This window comes from Natrix helvetica (assembly GCF_964273705.1).
Source record: "Natrix helvetica genome assembly, chromosome: 6".
Taxonomy (NCBI): domain Eukaryota; kingdom Metazoa; phylum Chordata; class Lepidosauria; order Squamata; family Natricidae; genus Natrix; species Natrix helvetica.
Window position 1 is genome coordinate 24002816 of NC_138553.1, and position 23081 is coordinate 24025896.

Genomic DNA, 23081 nt, shown 5'->3' on the forward strand with positions numbered 1-23081 from the left:
GTTTAATATATTTGAAAACTCCATTTCATAAGCATTCATTCATTTTTTAGCACTTTTTCAGGACCAGCATCAACATTTGCACAGCTTCATTTATTTTTCTTGACTACTAACATTTTAAGCACATGTTCCATTTACTCTCTTTGACATATCACTTTCCCTAGCAAACAAATCATGTGTGGTCGACTGTATCAAATATTTATTTGGTAAAGGTTTGATAACTCTAAGAGGGAAATCACTATTATTATTAAGATTCTATCAAGGTTTGGCTTTTGTTATCTTTCTCCAGTATTACATTGTTTGCCAAGCTAGTACAGGATATAAAAGCTGAGAATTCTGAATTGTTGCTTAATTCACCAGGAGGGGATTGGCCTCATGTTACATCAGGCACAAATCCTGTATTATAAATTGACTATTAGTAACAGGAACCGTAATTTTTTCCTTGAGACCAAAGACGAAAGTCACAAGATAATCAATTCACTATGTGTGTGTAAAAGCTGAGCAATATCGCCCTCTACCCGCCACCTAAGTAATCACAGCCATTCTTCTTACACATTATCGACGCTTCGTCCGCCAGGAGCCGCTACCGAACGCGCCACACGCATTCTCCATTCAGCTTCCTTCTAAATCTGAGAACTACATTGCCCAATAGGCCTTGCGGGCGTGGCAGGAAATCCCGTGTTTTGTAGTAGAAGCGGTGCTCCTGCCGCTGCTGCCGCCGCCGCCTCCACCACCACCGTTGGGTGTGGGTTCGTCATGGCGCTGGAGACCCTCTCGCCGGATTGGGAATTCGACCGCGTTGACGACGGCTCTCAGAGTAAGAGGTGGGGTGGGGAAGGCCTGCAGTGAGGACCTTGGCTCCGAATCCGGCCAAACCAATGGAGAGGTTTGCGGAGGGGCGTTTGCAATGGTGCTCCGGCTCTTAAGAGAATGGCCAAGCCCTCTCCGTCGAAAGGTTTTCCCCCCACCCACGTCCCGGCGGAATGAATGGTTCTTTCCTCCGGGACCGAAGCTTAGCTTGTGCCCACAGCTTGTTCAGAGGCTGTTGCGGTTTGGGGGCAAAAGGACGTACTTTCGTCCATCCGTTCCTTCCCAGTCAAGGTGGCTGGGGGGTTAAAAGGAGAGTTTGGCTCCCTTACACAAAGTTCACACTCCGCTTTGCCTAAAGATGAGAAACCCTGGTGCCAAATCCCCCGATATGCAAGAGACAAAATACACACAGGACTTATTGTCCGAAGCGGGAAAGTTTGTGATTAAAAAGTTATTCCTCTTTCCAGTGAATTGCGGAATATAACACACTCTGCCCGTTTGTGTTACTCAGCCCTTGCGTTTCTACTATATTGTAAGGGTGTGCGCTCACACACAGACACACATCCTGAAATGAATAGTTTTAGGGGTATTCACTAAAAAGCAGAGACATCCCCCTGCCAAAAAAAGTGCGTATAGTCAAGGCTATGGTTTTCCCAGTTGCAATGTATGGCTGTCAAGGTTGGACCATAAGAAAGTCTGAGAGCCAAAGAATTGAGGCCTTTGAAACTCTGGTGCTGGAGAAGACTCCTGCGAGTCCTTTGGACTGCAAGGTGATCAAACCGGTCAGTCCTAAAGGAGATCAACCCTGACTGCTTTTTAGAAGGCCAGATCCTGAAGATGAAACTCAAATACTTTGGCCACCAAATGAGAAGGAAGGACTCCCTGGAGAAGAACCTCATGCTGGGAGAGATTGAGGGCAAAAGAAGAAGGGGACGATGGAAAATGAGGTGGCTGGATAGAATCACTGAAGCAGTAGGCATGAGCTTAAATGGACTCCAGAGGATGGTAGAAGACAGAAAGGCCTGGAGGAACATTGTCCATGGGGATTGCAAAGGGTCGGACATGACTTTGCAACTAACAACAAGGGGTATTTTGAAATGGAAATGCAGACCCTAATTTCTGTAGATAATCATTAACATGTTTGAGAGCAAAATTTAAGACTGAGAACATGGCAAATATTTGTGTGCCCTGCGGTAGATTTTGGTTTTTTTTTTGCTAACATGGCTTCAAATGATTGATAGTTTTTAATTGATTTGAAGAACTTTTGTTCAACAGTAAACTTTTTTTTAAAGGGGATTAGTTAATCTGGATTTTGGAGGAATGGTCCCATAACTGCATCTAGCTATTGAAAAGTGCTCAAGTTTGAAAGATGTGTAAGAGGATAATTGTAGAGAATCCTGAATATAAGGGATGGGTGGGTTAGACCTATCTTAATCTGGATTAAAACTGGCCTCTTGAATATAGATTTGTGCCTCTTGAATATAGATCAGTATTATAATGAATACGATTGAGATTTTCCCCTCTGCAGGACTGATAATGCATAGGATGAGAATAAATTATTCATTTCTACTCCATTTTTATAAGTGAGGTTAGGATCCTAATGTGTTTTGTAGTGGTGATGAAGTATGAGATGAAGTTTACTCAGATGAATGCTGAGTAAAAGTTCTTCACTGCATATTTCATTAATTCCGAGATAATTTTGTCTAGCGATAATGTAATGGGGTATAATGTCTTTTGTAATCCAGGTCGTCATCAATTTATGACCACAATTGAGGCCAAAATTTCTGTTGCTAAGTGAAATATTTAATCCATTTTACAACCCTCCTTGCCACAGTTGTTAAGTGAATCACTACAGTTGTTAAGTTAGTGTCATGGTTGTTAAGTAAATCTGGCTTCCCCGTTGACTTTGCTTGTCAGAAGGTTGCAAGAGGGGACCACGTGACCCCTGGACGTGACTGCAGCTGTCATAAATATGAGTTAGTTGCTAAGCATCTGAATTTTGATCATGTGACCAGATCTGCAATGGTCATAAATGTGAAAAATGGTTTTAGCTCACTTTTTCAGTGCTGTTGTAACTTTGAATGGTCACTAAATGAACTGTTGTAAGTCGAGGACTACCTGAATAAATTATAAGAACTAAATGTTACAGACTTCTGCTGCTATGATAGTAGAATGTTTTTTTCCAGTAAAGGCTCTTCCCACTTGAGATTATGTTTTCTTCTCTCTTCAACAGCAATTTCCCTGCTGATAGCACTTTACTTCCTCTTTGCTTTCTGTTGGTTTCCGACTCCCTTGATTGTTCCAGAATAGTTTATTCTATTTTTGTGTTATTTTTGGCAATTGGCAGATATTCTCCAAATTTTACACATACTTTTTGGATAGAGACTTTATTCTTGCAGCTGCGCTCTGCTTTAGCTGAAATATGAAGTCATGCTGAAGTAATTAAGAGGCTTGGTGGATGCATCTCTCCCCTTAATTTGCAGAAATTAGAACTTGACAGTCTGTTTAATTTATATTTTGGAACTTTTTTACAGATGTGCATGAACTGTGAGTGTTAACATTATGATATGAATATTAATTGGAATATATACCATTCTTGGAGATATTCTGCACACTTGCACATGTTTTCATTATCATGCATAAAATACATATTTTGTCACTTATGAAATATTTAATTACAAAACTATCTTATCAAATGTATTGCATAATAGTTACCCAGAAAATGTCATAATGAATTTATTTGAGTAGTTTTGCCTTTGCATTGACATTTGGTGATAAAGTGCCTTGTCAATATTAGAACATAATGTGCATTTACATCTCTAACTCACGTATATTGTTGCTGAAATCATAAAGCAACTGAGTCTTTTAAAATTCAGTCTCTTTGGTTGTACTAAAAGGAATTTAAAGTGCTTTATTGTAAGCAACCATGTTTAGTAGTATATAAAAAGAAAAACAGCTTCCTGTTTTGCCTGTTGTAATTCCAGTTCCTTGATGAAACATTTAAATAAAGAATGTTTATTTGTACTAATACAAAACTGCAACATGCAAGTACCCTCTTACACATTAATAATGAAATTTATAGTTCATTCATCCCCAGCCTGGTACCCTACAGTTGGTTAGAATATCAATGTAAAACTTGTAAAATAATGTAACTCATCAATGTAAAACTTCTGCTTTAGGGAGACTTCACTGGATCTTTAGCATTTGAAATCTGTTTCATCAATCTTCCTGCAGTAAATTTTATTATCAAAATAGCAGATTGACTGACTTGTGGTGAAATGTTATTTTTTTGCTACAATATTAAAATTATTATTATTGTATAGTCTTATAATAGATTGTTTAATAATATTAAAATAACAGATTGGGAGCAAAAAAACTGTGAAGAAAATGGACGAGGGGACTTGGAGTGATTTTTTAAAAAAGTAAATAAGGAATTGCTTGAATTTAGGTATGATTCCAAGCTTAATCTGCATATTTCCAAAGATTATAATGAAAATACTGTTTACTCCTAGAAATCCATGCTGAAGTGCAGTTAAAGAACTATGGGAAATTCCTGGAAGCATATACTTCCCAGTTGAAGAGAATTGAAGATGCATTGGATGATTCCATTGGAGATGTTTGGGACTTCAATCTTGACCCCATTGCATTAAATGTATGTGTATGCCTTATGTGCCAATGCCGTTTTACTCAAGCCTCTTACTATTCAATTACATACCATACTTGCACAGAATTTTATAAGGCAACCAGACATTCAGAGCAACTTTCCCCAACCTATTGGCCTGTTTATGTGGGATTTCCCCCCCAGTTCCCATTCTGGGTTCATGTTGAAAAGTCAGTTGATTAATCTAACCTCACTGAAGAGGGAATACCTGCCTGCTGCCTTTTGAATAATTGCATTGAGAGCCATCTGTCTAGAACCACTTTCTGTTGAATAATTAATATTTAACTGCCACCAGGCACTTCGTTGTAGGCTATTTTGGCTTCAGGCCATCACTAGAAGTATTTGCAATTTTCCCCAAGTTGGTTGGTGTATTTGTTTATATTTAATTAGTTCAACTGTTAATTATTGCATTTGTTATGCATGTACAAAAATATTCTAGTTGGAAAAAAAACACCTTTATGTATGGTATGTATATGTACATTTTTTTCCATGCCTCTGGTAAGATAGCAATTTAATTCATTAAATAAGCTTCTAGAACAGGGGTGTCAAACTCAATTTCATTGAGGGCTGCATCAGGGTTGTGTTTGACCTTGAGGGGATGGTGTGAGTGTGGCCAGCAGAACATCACTCCTGTCGGGGGCGCCTTTGGTGGCCCGAGCACTCTGCCAGTGAAAATGAGCTCCTGAGCTCCGTTTTTGGCTGCCTCCTGCAACCCTCTGCCAGTGAAAATGGAGCTCCATTTTCACTGACAGAGTACCGCAGGCCGGTCCTTCGTTGTTTCCAGGGCTTCCCTGCGTCACTATGTAGGTAGAGCAGGATCTATGTAACCCGTAGGCTGGATCCTGCCTCCGGGCCTTGAGTTTTACGTCCCTGTTTTGGAAGTAAGATATAACATTTCCACCCCATTCCAATATTTATATTTTATAAAATATAAATATATATTTATATTTCAAGATTTTGACTATTGTTGCTATTTTGCTTGTGACAACCATCATCTGTTTAATAATTTTGGAATGATTTTTTTAAAGGATCTCTTGGCTGTCCGGTATGGTACTTGTTTCCTCAGAGTATAGTACATGGTTTGTCCTATGTAATTGCAGTTTGGATTAAGCTTCCTATTTCATTTAGCTAAAACAATCATGCTGCAAATCTCTGGTTTTCCCTTAAACTGATCGTATTTTTGCTTAATTTTAGCTTTTGCCTTATGAACAGTCTTCCTTACTTGAACTCATAAAGACAGAAAACAAGGTATGTTGCTTGGTGTCAAAAACATTACAAACATATTGCAGTTGCTTTTTTGCTTTACAAAATATATCTTTTGTTTATACGTTTTAAATCATTTTATCTTTTGCCTTTCACTATAAATATTTCCAGAGCTGCTTGCCAAAAGTCAGTAATAAACAAGATATTCTCTGCTCCCAGGTTTATAATCTAAAAGATGTGACAAAGAGACGGGATTCAGGAAGTCCCACTTCTTAAAGTTGAAATGTCCATCTTGAATTAAACATATTTATTTATGTATTAAAGTGTGCATGTGAGACAGATGATATCATACTTACATTTTATCCACTCCTTTATTCTGTTTATAAAAGTAGTTCTGCATTTTTTTCTCTTATCCAGGTTTTGAACAAAGTCATTACTGTATATGCTGCTCTTTGCTGTGAAATCAAAAAGTTAAAACATGAGGTAAAATATTTCTTATCTCTTGTATCATGTATAAGCCGCTACATACATAATTTACATTTGATATTTAAGATGTAATCATGCATTTCTATCAACTAAGACTATATAAACTATTGTGCAAGAAAAAAGAAATCTGCTTTTATTCCTAGGCAGAAACGAAGTTTTATAACGGCCTCCTGTTTTATGGTGAAGGAAGTAAGTATTGTATATTAATTATGTTTATATGGGACACCTTGTTCAAACATTCTGTGTGCAGTAATAAGCTTCAAATATGCTTTTGTTATTGAGAAACAGCAAACTTTCTTAAATCTTTGTTTACCAATTACAGTGGGACCTCAGGTCCCGAATGGCTCAGACCACGAATAATTTGGGTACCGACCTAAAAATCTGGGAAATGTTGCACTCAGGTTACAAATATGTCCTCAGGTGCCGAATAAACACAGCCGTGGCGGTTTTCTCTGCCATGGTGATTTCCCCTTCCACGCCATTTTTTGTGTGTGCGCACATGCATAGTCAGTCTTGCTTCTGGTCAAAAACAAATCAGGTGCCGACAGAAGCCCTGGAATGGATTACAGTTGGCACCCGAGGTCCCACTGTATACAACAAGATAGGAAAAGCAGAGCATAAATTTTGAAATTCTTTCCAACCTCATTTCCAACCTCATTACGAACAGTAGCATAGGAACAACCTGCAAATAGCATCCTCTAAAATAGGAAGAGCTTCGTTTAAGATAGTTTATTTTTACGTCTTCTTTGTGTGCAAAATAAATTTTATGAAGAGCAGTAGTAGACCGTATGTCACGCTGTATGTTGCATTTTATATGTTGGAACCGATTTGTAATCTGGTTTAGAACGGGTGTCAAACTCACGTCGTCATGTGATGTAGCACAACTTCCCCCTTCGCTAAACTGGGGGTGGCCGTGGCCAGTGCGTGACGCATCTGGCCTGTGGACCACGAGTTTGACGCCCCTGGTTTAGAACTTTGAGATTATACGGTAATACTGATGACATGCTTAAGAAATTGTTTCACTGCTGTAATGCAGTTTGGATGCTTTGATAAATACGCCATGAAATATCTCAATTAAAGCTGATCTTGTGATGAATAGAATGTTAATACCCAAATGGTGAGCAGACAGTACAGAAGTTACAAGTACTTAAAATGTCTGACCAATATTGGATGTTTTCGGTAGCTGACCGTCCGTTTTTATCCTAAGTATAATGAATATACACAGCTTTCACAGTTGTATTTTGTTATTAGCTAATTAATGCTTAGAAGTGTCCTTCAATAACGGACATTTATTGATGGTGTGTCTGGGTCTGTTTATATGTGTGTATTTCTAATAATATAATATGAACCACTATTACCTTAAGCAGGTAATATCTTTATGATGTTTGTTCTTTTGTCATGCCTGATTTTGAAACACGCAATGCGATGCTGCCAAAATGAAAACAAGGCACTGTTGATTATTTGGTTCATTGGCAGGAAGCAGAGAGAGTGTTGAAACAACTGCACAAGTCACATTTGTTTTATCAATAGCTTCTTCTTGACTGTGATGCAGGGATTGGGAAAAAGGTTGGCAAATTCAAGCACATTTATTTGGGAAGCATCCAAGCAAATAGATCTAAATGGCCAAATCTGTAAGAGAATAAAAATCCCCCCCCCCCCCGTTTCTTTTTGTGCACGGTAATTTTTGCATGGTATAGGATAATAAAGTAGAATTTAAACTTGAAAGCAGTGTGTTGTGCTTAGCTTTTAATTTGAATTCCATTGGTTTTATGACTAGGGGAAAAAATGGCTACGTATATTTGGGGTAATTGATTGGCAATGATTGAGTTCTCCCAAAGTAGGGTAATTTTCATGTTTATTTTTCAAGCTGTGGATTCCAGTAAGGTGGAAGGAGATAGTCAAATACAGATGGGAAGATTTGTTTCATTTCTCCAGGTAATATCTATAGTACTGATTTTTTGCAGAATGTTTTTCTTTGCTAAGTGTTTGACTTCTTAATTGTGCTATGGGATTCCCCCACCCCACCCCCATGACAACAACAAAAGTGATTTAGGTAAATGTCCTTGGGTGAATTGGTGGTAAGTAGAGTTGTAATGTTCTTAGCTTTCTGTTTTTCTCTTTGCTCAGATTTTATAACAAACCCTTGCATGCATCTATTTGTAGTATGTCTGTGGTGGATTAAAACACTCCCATCTGCAGATGAATCTGTATGCCTTGAAAAAGAGCAATAAGACTAACAATTCTACTAGGTTTGGGTTAGTAAGGAAAAGGCAGTCTAGGTGATAACATTAGATGTATTCAATGGTAGACAATGAATCTTCTCCTTATTCTCGACTATCGGTGCCCCTAATAAGGGATTTAGTATTGTGGGCATTTCCTCCCTTGAAAATCAGAAAAAATTATATGCAGTATGGCAATTAACTTTTAGAAATAGTATGAACTTGTGTGTTTTGCCAAAACTGTAGCTATTTGAAGAATCACTTTTAGTTCATACTGCAAGTATAGCTCGGGAAAACATCTTAAAGAGAGAATGTTTTTGATGAAAACCAACAAACAATGTATTTATTAATAGGACTTGAATTTTGCTGTATATAATCATGCCTTTGCATTTGGCATAATTTCAGGACCTTGTGATTGGTTTTTGCTAAGCAACACTTAATAAAAAGGGAGCTGGTTTTTAAAAAGATTATCCGGCAGTAAAATGAGCTTGAAGTCAACTTTCTGTTTTTTTTAATTTCAATTTATTAGATTTTATTTCATTTTTTATTTTAGAATTGCGGATGAATAAGTCCTAATTCTCTTTGTTTATTTGTTGTATACCCCATCACAAAAAACTCTGGGCAGTTTACACTGGGATTTCCCTTTATTTTATCATCACAACAGCAACCCTCTGAACTAGACTGGGCTCAGAGAAAGTGACTGAATCAAATTCACCCAGTGAGTTTCCATGACTGAGGATGGACTTGAACCTGAGGCTTCCTGCTTTAATCCAGCTTTTCCAGCCCTGCAATACATTGGCAACCTTTTAAAAGCCAATCTTTCATCTCGTTTGAAGATAAATGCAGACAATTTAAAATGTTCATCTTATTCCCGTTGTTCTTTTGCAACTTTCCAAAGTAAATCTGTATTCACAGAACCGAAAATATAGCTGCAGATTCATTCTCTAGGTGGAGTCGTAAATGACTATTACTCAATTTCCTGAGTACAGTTACAGCAAATACATGGTTGCTTCTATGCAGTTCTTAAATAACTAATGAGTTGTGCTGCTGCCTGTTTTCCCTTTCAGACATTGATCTCTGAAGAGGCTAAATAAAAAACCTGATATCCTCCAGAGGTTTTGAGTTATAGCTTCTACAGGTTTTTTTTTTTTTTTTTGCAATTGTTTATGATGTTTGAAGCTGCAGGGAGTCGAAGTTCAAAACACCTGCCTAGTATCATGTTTTTCTTTGTTGAATTAAATGCAGAGAATTAAAGAATACAATAACAGTGCAGAACATAAACTGTTAAGCATTTTATAGGCTGTGCGCTATAAACAGAAATAAGCATTGAGGTACAAAAGCCAAAGGGATCAGATACTACTCCAAACAAAACATTCAAGAAATCTTGTGTTTATTATAATTGTAGTTGGTTTAGCTCTTAAAATACATTTGTGTGCCAAAGTTCCTTCTTCACCATGGATATCACTGGGTCAGTTGCAATCTCTTAGCTCAGCCTACCTTACAGGATTATTCTTGGGAGGATAAAATGAGGAAGGACCTCCTATAAACTGCCACCTTGTACTCTCAGATGGAAAGGTAGGTGATCCATTCAGTAATATGGAATCGTTTGTGAGTAAAATAGGTATATTTAGTGTATTTATTTTACTGATCAGTGCAAATTTATCATTGCAGGAGCTGTCTTGTTTTGTGACACGGTGCTATGAAGTGGTGATGAACGTAGTGCACCAGTTAGCTGCCCTTTATACCAGTAACAAGTAATTATTTGCTAGCTAAGAATAAATTAATAGGTCCGGCATGTTGATCAGTTTTCTAAATTATTAGTTCTGGGGGAATGGGAATGTTTTGGGTCTTTGCCCTCATTAAAAAAAGTTAGATCGTCTTTTAATATACAGATAGTCCTTGACTTGTGACCACACTTGAACTCAAAATGTCCATTGTTAAGCAAGGTTAAGTAAGTTTTGCCCCATTTTATGACCTTTCTTGGCCATATATCAGAGGTGGGTTGCTAATTTTTTTACTACCACTTTGGACGCGCTCCCATGCGTGACACTTCTGCTCATGCGCACAAGCATCCAGGCGGATGGGCGTATCTTCCCGCCGCCATTACTACCAGTTCGCCTGATCCGGGCCGAAACAGCAGCAACCCACCTCTGGTGTGTGTGTGTGTGTGTGTGTGTGTGTGTGTGTGTGTATTATTGTGGTTTGAAAGTGTATATTATTTCCATTACTTACAGTTTGCTAACATGGCAAGTTGCAGATAATGTTTCCACATCCGTTTTTTGTAATTGTGCCAAAAGAATGGTACACTTTCAGAAGCTAAAAGCACGCTGTGGCACATTCTCTTAAATGAGTTGTTGATCGGTCAGCTCTCATAAAATATTAAAAGCAATAGCTAAAATGTTTGGCTTTCTGCAAAGTTCTACAGCAGTGGTTGTTAATCTGTGGTCCGTGTACCACAGATTGTGGTGTCACAGGGCACTTCTAAAGGCTTGAAGAAATGTTATGATTTAAATCTTGAGTTAAGTGTTGAGGGTCTGTGGCCATAATGTGCGGCCACAAAAAGGTATTTAAAGGGAATCCGTAGTGAAGAAGAGGTTGAGGACCACTGCTGTATGGTTTTTCCCAATCCTTGTTCAGGTATTGACTGTCTTGGAAGTAGTTTGCATCTGTAGTATCTTCACTATTCTATCAAGCAGCAATTCTCTTCTGAGTTTATCTTTTTAAGATTTTTTTTTAAACAGATGAGATTAGTAATCAGTCTCTTTGTAATAAAACTTAAAATATTTTAAAATATAGAGTTAAAATGAAAGATTAGTAAGTTCACACAAGGCATTATTCCAATCATCATGTATAGTTGTGCCTCACCAAATTGAATGTTCTCCACTTTGGATTATACAAAGTTGCATAATTACATCACCATAGTGCTTTTGGAATCATGGTTCGTTGATTGGGATTAGGTGGATTAGGATCAAAAATAGCTGAGTAGCATACTTGGCTGATGGGTGATGTTTAGGTTTCTGGATTGAAACTTGAATAGGCCTGTATTCCATAACTACCTGGGACATAGTAATTTGATTCTAATACTAACTGTTTTAGTAAGTCTCAGTTTGCAAGAATTACCTTCCCATGGTTTGCACATTGGAAGTAATTTCCAGATTTATTTAGAAATGTTAAAGGCTTGGGTCCTTAAAACGTGTATATTAAGTAACATGAAATATGTTTTGTTTTCCAGGAATACACCTAAAGTGATAGAGACTTCAGGAGTTCATTTTCAGGTAATGTTTTATTTTTATACCGTTTATTACAAAATTCCTTTTAAGTTGTTAACCTTAAGATTTTATTTAAATATATCAAATGTTCCTTGGCAGATTTTTTAAAATACTAAGACAGATATTATATTAAGTTCTTTAATAGTCCAGAATGTCTATTTTATTGGGATCCCTTATTTCCCAGTAAGTTTTTTTTTAAAGTACAGTGAAGAAAGCATTATATTCAATACTGTTACCTCCTTATATTACATATTTACATCTGTAGTGCTTAGTATTTTTAGGGGGATATGTTGAGTGCAATCCTAGGACTGCTTATTTAAAGTAAGTTCTGCTGGGTGTATGGGATATGTTCTCAGATCAATGATGTAATTTTTCCAACAGACTATGTATGAGCATCTTGGAGAACTACTGACAGTTCTACTTACACTTGATGAGATAGTAAACAATCATGCCACCTTGAAAGATCACTGGACTATGTACAAAAGGTATGTGGGTAAATTTGCTTATTTTTTTCCATAGAAAAATAATTACTTTTATTGTAGAGCATTATCGAATACTATAGAAAATAACATTAACAAGATAGTTGAAAGTATCCAGTTATCTGTTCATAACAGTGGGTCTCGAGTGGAAGTTCTACTGGATACTTCTAAAAGATCTTGCAGTTCCTTATTAGTATCACAAAGATGCTTATTCAAAAGGCAACTGGATTTGGCTTTCCTTTGAAGACGTTTTGCTTCTCATACAAGAGGCTTCTTCTATACTGTACAGTTCTGAAGCTTCCTGAGTGAGAAGCGAATCGGCTTCACAGAAAACCAAAGTCCAATTGCCTTTTGATAAAGCACCTTTGGGACAACCATGACTTGGATGGCTGAGAATCTCCATAAGATGTTATTAGTACCAATTAATATTTATTATCTCTTTCTTTTTCTGTATTTAGTACAGTTCACATGGCCACCAAAAGTGCCTCTGAGTGGGCTACAGAAATCAAAGACCAAGCATAAAACTGATGAACCCAAAGTAATCCTCAATCACAAAAGAATGCATAATAAGCAGCAGGGCTCACTTAACCTCCAGATCCCTGGAGAAAATAGCCAAGTCTTCAGAGTCTTCCAAAAAACTAACAAGATCAAGGCTATTCTGCAGGGCTGGTACTACCACTGAGAAGGAACAGCTTGGGTCCAACAAGATGACACTTTTGGACCTGTAAAAAAGCAAGGAAATTTTGGATACAAATTCATTTGTGGTTAGAAAAAATGGTTAGACAATGTAGAGTTCAAGGCAGAATTATTTCTATTAGGCATTATACCAAATGGCTATGATAAAGAGACAATATACTTAGTACTACACATCCTGACTGCAGCAAGAATGGTGTATGTGCAGCAGTGGAAGAGTGAAAACACCCCTTCCGAGAAGGAGATAATAAGGAAGATATTAGTCTGTGCAGAAATGGATAGACTAATGTTAAAAATAAAAGACAAAGGAGAGACAGAAAATTATGAGACATGGAACAGATTCTGACAATGGTTAGAAGCACGAGGTGGAAGTTGGAATATGGAAAAATTAGGTTAGGTGGACTTGGAAAGAGATCCTATATATGCATTGATGTATTAGAATGAATATGATGGTCAAAAATAACTCTACAATGCTAGCACTGTTTAAATAATATGTTATTTGTTTTTCACTTTGGTTTTCATGGCAAGTGAAACGCCCGGATAATCACACTATTCAGTATATATGCAAATAATTTTAAATTTTTTTTTTAAAAGATGACACTTTTTTGTGGAAGGGATCATTAAATATAACTTATTTAATTAAATATTTATTAAATATTACTTATTTGATGATAAACATTTAATATTGTAATTATTTATTATATTTTTATGCTACACATCTCTCCTACAAGTTGACTTCTATAGCTATTTGTACAATGACCATTATGAAATATTTTTGAATTAGCCCTGCAGACCCATACCTTCTGCCATAATGTAGATGGGCATCTTTTTTTTCCACCAAGGCTAGCCCTATGGATAAATCTGCCTTGTTGTTCCACAGGCCTATTGCCCAATGAATGCAGTCAAACTACAAAGCTACTTCTGTAACAACATATTTCCTTTGTTAAGAAGAAGCAAAAAATAATAATGCTTGGTTTAACTCTATAACCCTCTGAAAATTCTTAAAATCTAATTGTGTCCATGAAACAGTGTATGAATATTCTCAGTCATCCAGGTCATGGTTGTCCCAAAAGTGCTTTTTCAGGAGGGTGGAGTATGAAAAAAAATGCAGACTGCAGGAACCATTTGCGCTTCAGTTTGAGATGCAGACAACACAGACTCATCACCAACAGCCTGCACCCGTCTTCAACAGCGATGGGACATAGGGCAGAAAACATCTTGCAGCCAAGAAAGCACTTACTCAGGTGACCCTGAGGACATAGATAAACCTCCAAGTGGCCTCAATGACGCTCTAAAAGAATGCAAATGACCAGCTGTCTGCAAAGAATATAAATCATTCTGTTCCCCACTATCTGGTCAGAGCTGAAGAAGCTTTTTGGATGGGAAGTGAAACATCTTCAAAGAAAAAACAAAGTCCAGTTGCTTCCTGAAAAAACACCCTTGCGATGTCCATGAAAGACTCCATTAAAGAATATTCCTTTATTTTTTTTCTCTTTTCTTTGACCAGGCTATTAAAATCTGTCCACCACAATCCTCCTAAATTTGGAATCCAAGAAGATAAACTGAAACCATTTGAAAAATTGTTGTTAAAATTAGAAAGTCAGCTATTGGATGGCATGATATTCCAGGTAGTATGATAAATACTGTCTAATTTCCTTTATAGAGTGTAAATGTGGCCTGCAGAATCTATAGTGTACAATTGTGTAATACAGTACAATCTATAGTATAAAATCTCCAAATGTTTTGACGATTTTAATTTGAATGCTTCTATTTCTTTCTTTTTTTTGAATTGTATGCTTAACATTCTGACAAGTTAAGTGTCAAAATATTAGTTGCATTCAAAAATTAGTTTATTGGTGGTAAGATTTCCAGATCTTTTGTTCAGAAAGTTTTTGTTTCCACTTGTTTTTTAAAAAAATCTTTCACTTTCAAGGGGAGGATATTGCAGTTCAATCCTGACAGGGCTCAAGGTTGACTCAGCTTTCCATCCATCCTTCCAAAGTTGGTAAAATGAGGATTCAGATTGTTGGGGGGCATGATGCTGACTCTGAAATTGGGCAATTCGCTGCAGCCAACTTGCCACGGCCAACTCACTGAGGAACAACTCTCCACAGGCCAATTCGCTACTGGACAATTCAACAATTCAATTTAATTATTTGAAATAATCAAAACATTATTTTAATTTTTGTCATTCACATTTCATTTTGTCCTTCCTTTGGCATCCTTTCTTTATTAATTGCATTCCACCATTTCTTTGCTATTAGTGTAATTGTTGTCTTGTGGCAAGTTGTCCCGTGGTGAGTTGGCCATGAGTTGACTGCAGCGAATTAGCCACAGCAAGTTGTCCTAGATCCTGCTGACACTGTAAACTGCCCAGAGTGCTGCAAAGCATTATTGGGTGGTATGTAAGTCTTAAGTGCTATTGCTATTGGAAACCACAAATTTAATCCTCCCACATACATCCCTGCGGCCAATCCGCTCTCACAGGGAGGGCCTTCTCCAAGTGCCGTCCACTAGGCAATGCCAGCGGGCGGCGCCAAGGAGTAGAGCCTTCTCTGTGATGGGCCCAACCCTCTGGAATGACCTCCCCCCCCCGACATTAGAACCACCTCGGACTTCCGCTCCTTCCGACAAAAAGACTCACCTGTTCTGACTAGCTGGCCTGGCATGATTATAAATGTTACATCTATGAACTCCTGGTAGTATACTCTCATCTGGTTATTTTAAGGGTAATGTTTTAGTTTTAATTGTTTTTAGGGCTTTTAGCCTCATATTTATTCTTCTGTACAGTACTCTTAATTTTAACCTCCTCCACATACATACATATATCTATAGTTCTATTTATATTTGTATTTTATCTGTGATTTATTGTGGACTGTACACCGCCCCGAGTCCCTTTTTGGGAGAGGGGGCGGTTTAGAAATGTGAATAAATAATAATAATAATAATAATAATAATAATAATAATAATAATAATAATAATAGCGTGGTTGAACATCATATAGACTACAGTCATTTCTGGCTGCTTTTACTCACTTCTGGTAAGAAGGAAGCAAAGTAAAACTAAATGAGCTGTGGGTCCCATAAATACTGCTGATTTCAGTCCATAAATGTATACATTGAATATAACAACAAAAAAAAAAAAATCAGATGATCTACCAACAATCCCTATGAATAGATGTTAATACTCTTAAATTTCCAATAAAACTTTTATTTTAATAGAACACAGTAAGAACCACATGCTGTTATTTGTTTTTAATGAAATTTTGAATATGATTGTGTTCTCATTAATACTAATACTGTAAACTGATTTTATTTCTCTTATTCAGGCTTGTATAGAACAGCAATTTGATTGTCTCAATGGAGGCATGTCAGTTTCAAAGAACAGCATATTTGCTGAGGAGTTTGCGCATAGTATTCGCACAATTTTTGCAAATGTTGAAGCTAAACTCGGTAATGCAGAACAGAACCTTTTTATATTAATATTAAGATTCTATATTTTGGGGTAAATTTCAAAAACTAATTCTCGTGCCTGTTTGTTTAAGGTGAACCTTCTGAAATTGACCAGAGAGATAAGTATGTTGGAATTTGTGGTCTCTTTGTACTACATTTTCAGATTTTTCGAACTGTAGATAAGAAATTTTACAAATTGTTACTGGACATTTGCAAAAAGGTGAATATTTTACTGCTTGTAACTTTTATCAAACTTAGAATTTGATAACCAACATACAAATTAGATAAGATGCTTGTGAATGACGTTGCAACAAATAACAACCAGAATTAAATTTATGATCATATTCAATCTTTTTGACAATTTCAGCAAGTAGTGTTGCTCCTCTTTACTAGAATGAAAGCTTGATTTAGTGAACTTCAATACAAAAGGCTTTGCATACAACAGTTCAAATCTCTGTTAACAATTTACATCATTTTATCATCAAGAGATGTGATGTCATAGTGCAAATGAAGTACTATTTCATAAATGATAAATATTGGCACTGTGATGTACTTTTTTATTGGACTACTTTCATAAATAATAGTTACCCTTTCCTCAAATTGTCTATAATAACTAGGTTTCATTGTCATAATTTGAAAATTTGCATAAGAGATTTGCAAAACAAATTTTATATCCATCCACAGTTAAAGAATCTGCAATATCGTATTTTACATCTATAGTGCTTAAAGTGTTTGGTAAAGGATGAAGTGCATGTGTTAGTGTAATGCTATTGTGTAGAATGGCTGGTAGTTCGACAATAAGTGTTATCAAGTTAATAGTTTAATCATAAGTACAACAAATTTCTAGGGAGTTCAGTGAGAGCTATTATTTATTCATGTATGGCTTAGCTCCTCCTTCAAAAAAGTATCTGGACTTATGAATAGTCTTAGTAAGGGATGTTATCTTCTTTTCATTTTTCTCATAAAAAATGCCAAATGTTTCCATGTCCATGCTTCTTCTGCAAATATTGTATAGGCTAAAGACTATTTTTAAATGCTGAGTAAATAACTTTGGGGAATGAAGTGGTGTCATATAATATGAGACTCAGATCAGACTAAGTAAAATTAGAACATTTTTATAATTGTAAAATTTATGTAGTAAAAGAATGGTTTATTAAGAGTCTTGGAATACATTTGTTATGAAAATCTATTATCTACTCTAAAAGATACTTTTCTCTCTCTTACCTAAAATTTTTCTGCTAATGCTATAGGTGCCAGCTATCACACTAACAGCTAATGTCATTTGGTTTGCTGACAACTTTTTGCTTCAGAAGATGCCAGCTGTTGCCAAGCTTCTGGACAGAAAAAGTTTTCATGCAATTAAATTACAGAGAGAAAGTTTTTTACAGCAAAAGGCTCAGTTGCTTACAAAGTAAGTTTGGGGAGTAAACACTTATTTTTTTCCCCTACAAGTTTCTGTTTTGTCCTAGTAGGTTTGGCATGATAACAAGCCATTGTTTCTGAATTCAGACACCATTTCAAATCCGTGTTTAGCCTTCTAAATCTTAGTCAAAATGTTTAAGAAACTATTATTTGTTTTCTTTTTAGAGACATGCAAACTTATTATGTATTTGTGAGCTCCTGGATGATGAAAATGGAATCTCTTTTGTCAAGGGAACAACGGATGGATAAGTTTGCTGAAGATCTCAGTAATAGATGCAATGTTTTTATACAGGTGTGTATATGCTTAGTTTCAAAAACCAATAATAAAATACTGTCTATACTGTATACAATCAGATCCATATTACACAATCCCCCATTCTTATGAACAAATTGGTTAGAAGTTATGAATGAATAGATTTTTTTGCAGTCATTGACCGATACAAAATACATTATTATAAATTTCAAGTAAGAATTTTTAAAAAAACTTCCATAAAATGAGCACAGATAAAACTATATGATGATGTTAGTAAGAAACGGGGGGGAAAAACAAAAGGTAGAATACTTACTTAGTATTAAAAGCAAAAAAAAATATCCCTGATCAATTAACTTGATAAAATGATATATCTGTAAATAACTGTTGCCTTAAGAAATACAGTGTCTAGGCACCAAAATATGTTTTAATATATCACAATTTTAATATATTACAAAATTTTTAAAATTTGAAGCGTTAATTTGAGCGCTTTTGAGCGCATGCATTAAAATAAGCCCTCCCCGAAAATATTGCAACGCAGCAGCAGCCATGAGCTGACCACTCTCGCCGCTTCCTGCATCTCAAAAATAATAAGACCTTCCCGAATATAAAGCCAAGTGCTTATTTCGAGGGTCAAAAGAAAATAAGACCCTGTCTTATTTTCGGGGAAACATAGTATTGACCACCAACTGCCCACTGCCCGAAGAGCCAGGAGGTGTCTGAATCAATTTCTTCAGTATTGATAGGACAGAAGATGTCTCATTGAATATGGGAAGAGATTGCACTGGTCACTGCCATTGACCTTATCCACAAACAGTCAAGAAACTGGCAAATGTTTTAGAAATGCACATTTATAATGATACACGGAAGATGTAATTGATTCATTTTTCCCATTTTAGGGCTTTCTCTATGCTTACAGCCTTAGAAATATAATCAGAACTACAATGAATCTGCACATGTCAATGCAGAAGCCAATGACTAAAACCTCAGTTAAAGCATTATGCAGGCTTGTGGAACTACTCAAAGTAAGTCGAGGTGTTTGCATATCCTCACTGACACAAATATTAACAATGGTTCTTCAATAACATTTTAGGATAAGTGATGCATGTTTAATTGATGACATAGGGTGAAACTGGACAGTAAGCTCTTCAATATGATTCTTCAGAACACACAAGCATATTAATCTAGCACTTGTCTGTGCTCTTTAAAGCAGCTGCATCCTTTCATAGGATCACATGGCCACCCTCTACAGATGCTTTCAAGAGTTGCAAACAGCTATTATATTCACAATCTGAAGTAATATTCTGTTAAGTGAAACATAGCACAATTCTAGTAAATGGCAATTTAACAACATGCTTTTGTCTAATTCCATTTAAGGTATACATATCTCCATGGTTAAATGTTTTGTTATCTTTGCTGCATTCTTTAATCTTAGTAAAATAATATCTTTTAGTTCTAGAGGATGGCTAAAATACAACACCCGAATCCAAATTCATGCTAAGGTTTAGCAAATTATTCTTGTGTCAACAGTGTCTATCTCATTCATGGGACACACATAAAAATATGCAGTTATCTAAAAATCTAGCATAATCTTTGTAATGTTACCATAGTTCGTGATTTGTTAATATAACTTCAATGCTTCTTTCGAAAGTTCATACTATGTTAGAGATTATATGCTTTGATTTGAAAAAAATCATGTATTCTTTCATTTTAATAAAGCTTGTTTTAAATTTGACCTTTTGTGTGCAGATGAGACAATAAGTGTGAGAATTGATTATCTGATTGATTGCAGAGTTTGATATTAACTTTTGTTTTTATTTTGTGCTATGAAATTTGCACAACTTTAGGCAATAGAATATACATTTTACAGAAGAAGTATGACTGTTGCTGATTCGGTGACACATATAATTCAGCATCTTCAACATCAGGCTCTCAATGCCATTGCTGTAGCCAAGGTGGGAAAGCAATTTCAATCAATTTTAAGCTCAGTGATTATAAAAAACTGGACAAGCTGCTCTTTGGATAAATTATAAGGAACTTCAGAGCGGCAAGAATAAAACCTGACATCATTTATGCTCGTTTGGGTATGAAAATGCCAAATAAGGGATCCTTTGGTTTGCTAGTATGTAAATTTTAATCACTGGATTAATTTGTTTTGGCTTTAAAACTGGTCTAGTTTGGAATTTAAAAAAAAAGAAATATATTTGTCAATCTCTGAAATAAAGTTTACTAGCTGAAGTGTTTTCTGAATTACTAATCCCAAAATATTGGTTTTCTCTGTCCCTTCGCCTTCCCCTTATCCTTATCTTTATCATTTAAAGAAAAGAGTAATTTCTGACAAAAAGTACAGTGAACAGCGCCTTGATGTACTTTCTGCCCTTGTGCTGGCCGAAAACACCCTTAATGGCCCTAGCACAAAACAGAGGAGACTCATAATTTCTCTTGCCCTCAGTGTGGGCACGCAAATGGTAAGTGTAACAGTTCCTTCCTTATCTGCTTATAAGCAATAATATAAAAAATTTTGTGGTTAATGATTGATGCAAATATTAGTTTGATAGCAACCACTGAGGCAACCAATAGCTTGCCCCTCTATTTTTTTTTTTTTTTTGCAGAAAACATTTAAAGATGAAGAACTCCTTCCTCTTCAAGTAGTTATGAAAAAGTTGGCCTTAATCAGTGAACTTAGGGAACGGTAAATAAAGCTATAAAATGATAAAGTCTTACACAATGGTGGGATTCAAATTTTTTTACTACCAGTTCTGTGGGCGTTGCTTGCTGGGCATGGTGGTGTTTTGTGGGCATTGCTTTGTGGGCATGACAGGGGAAGGATACTGCAAAATCCCCATTTCCTGTCCACCACACTAACCTGCTTTCCAGCTCCCTTCTCCAGGTTAACAAAAGAAGATCAGCTGGGGGCGGGGCCAGCCTATTTGCTGGTTCTCTGAACTACTCAAAATTTCCGCTACCGGTTCTGCAGAACCTGTCAGAATTGGCTTCATACCATCTCTGGTCTTATACATCCTGGCATACCTAGAATAGGGTAGTGTGGCAGACGGTTTGCCACATCATGATGCTTGCTGTAGACTGGATTATATATTTTCATTATAAAACTGAGCTTTAAAAATAGAAGTCAGCATCCCCGAGAATATATGTTTGTTTAGAAGTCAGGTTTTGTCTCTTACGATTGTGAAAATAGATTATAAAATGCATTCTGAGTAAATATCTGACTCTTTGAAATTAGTTCTGAATTACGAATATTGTTTTCCTTAGTAACGTTATTTTTTTCCATTTTAGAGTCCAAGCACAGTGTGATTGTTGCTTTTTGTACTGGCACAGAACGATATTTCCAATTTATCTGGATGATGTTTATGAAAACGCAGTGGATGCTGCGAGATTACATGTAAGTAAAACATTAAATCTGAAATATCCAGGAAAATTACAGAGATGTTGTACAGGTAGTCCTTGACTTACAACCACAATTGAGCCCAAAATTTCCATTGGTAAGCAAGGCAGTTGTTAAGTGAATCATGCAGTGGTTATAAGAATCTGGCTTTTCCCATTGACTTGTTGGAAGCTCGTTGGGAAGGTTACAAATGGTGAGCACATAGTTCTGGGACAATGCAACGGTTATAATAATTACATGCCAGTTGCCATGTGCCCAAATTTGGACTCTCTGACCATGGGGATGTTGCCATGGTTATAAGTGTGAAAAACGGTCATAAGTCACTTTTTTTCTGTGCTATAACTTAGAATGGTCACTAGACAAATGGTTCAGCTAAATTGATGACTACCTGTAATTCTAATATAATTACAAGTATTGCTAATTGATAAGAACAAGTCCATTCTACAAATTTTTAAATATAGTAATATGAAATATAGTTTGTTCCAGAGTTAAAAATTAAAAAGAGGAAAAAGAAAGAAGACCAATCATGTCTTAGATTTATTTCCTGAATGGCAGCTTAAATCAGGGGTGTCAAACTTGCAGCCTGCGGGCCGGATGCGTCACCCGCAAGTCACGCCCACCCCAGCTCAGTGAAGGGGGGAAAACATTGAGAAATGTGACATTGTGAGTTTGATATCTGTGGCTTAGATGATACAGCAGATAGAGGAGAACAGTTCATTTGAAGTTGGGACTTGATGCCAAGTAGGATAAGGTTTAGGATTGAGTAAATTGGGTTAGGTAAATTGGGTTTACACGCTCATCCTCTCAAGCAAAGTTGTGACAAAATATTCAGTAGCTTTCATTCCATTTTTATAAACAGTGAATTGTTTCTCAACCTTGGCAACTTTAAGATGTATGGACTTACAACTTTCATAATTCCCCAATCAGCGTGCTAGTGTATATTACCTAAATCTAAATAAATCATGATCGATCTTAATTTTGCTTGATGGAAACAAGCCACAGTTATAAAACAATATAATTTTAATTGAACGTAGTTAACATTAACAAAAATATAATTCATCAACAAGTTTATAGTTTCAGATCTTTTGCAAACACTGCAGGGAGAAACAGAAACAGATTATGCAAGTTGGAAGATTTTAGAGACTCATTCTTCTAATTGTAAACTCTCAAAATGCACTTTTAGGGGGCTGCCATTTAGGATCTGGATTTTGAATAATTTGTGTTTACTTTTGAGCGTTTGTGAATATTTATAGTTGCCCGAATTCTTTATTAAATTGGATTATTTTTTTCAGTATATGTTTAGAGCATTGCGGGATTGTGTACCAGCTATGATGCACTCAAGGCATTTGGACGCCTTTGAAATACTTCTAGAAAGCTATGACAGAGAAATCATGGATGTTTTCAATAAGGTTAGAGGAAATGTATTGTATTGTATTCTGAATTGCACCTGTATAAGGAGCGTGTATTCAAATCTATTAAGGATTAACAGGACTCTACATAAAGTTAAATATACAGTGGTCTAGTAACTGTAGGTGTAAGTAAGCTAAAGAGTATCAAATAATATGTAATTTCTTGTATACCTGAAGAAAAATATCTTACTGTATTAGAATTGAAATATTAAATATATTTATAAGTAATATAATATTAAATTTCTATTTTAATTTTAATAGTTCAATCATTATTATTAATCTCAGCATGTACAGATAATTTAAGGTTGCTAAAAGTTAATAAAACTTG

General features: G+C 36.1%; 1 protein-coding gene across 1 annotated transcript in view; it reads left to right on the forward strand.

Annotated features, from left to right (window-relative positions):
- The first annotated feature begins 648 nt into the window (after positions 1–648).
- The window catches only part of WASHC4 (WASH complex subunit 4), a 44668-nt gene continuing 22235 nt past the window's right edge, over positions 649–23081 (forward strand). The window contains exons 1-20 of the mRNA XM_081956649.1: positions 649–814; positions 4320–4459; positions 5663–5716; positions 6089–6154; positions 6301–6346; positions 8025–8092; positions 10048–10130; positions 11609–11651; positions 12027–12130; positions 14325–14445; positions 16146–16269; positions 16362–16489; positions 17520–17680; positions 17857–17983; positions 18841–18966; positions 19789–19896; positions 20263–20409; positions 20554–20633; positions 21236–21341; positions 22637–22753. Coding sequence (XP_081812775.1) covers positions 754–814; positions 4320–4459; positions 5663–5716; positions 6089–6154; positions 6301–6346; positions 8025–8092; positions 10048–10130; positions 11609–11651; positions 12027–12130; positions 14325–14445; positions 16146–16269; positions 16362–16489; positions 17520–17680; positions 17857–17983; positions 18841–18966; positions 19789–19896; positions 20263–20409; positions 20554–20633; positions 21236–21341; positions 22637–22753 — 2010 coding nt within the window. The 5' untranslated portion in view covers positions 649–753. The remainder of the gene's footprint in view (positions 815–4319; positions 4460–5662; positions 5717–6088; positions 6155–6300; positions 6347–8024; positions 8093–10047; positions 10131–11608; positions 11652–12026; positions 12131–14324; positions 14446–16145; positions 16270–16361; positions 16490–17519; positions 17681–17856; positions 17984–18840; positions 18967–19788; positions 19897–20262; positions 20410–20553; positions 20634–21235; positions 21342–22636; positions 22754–23081) is intronic.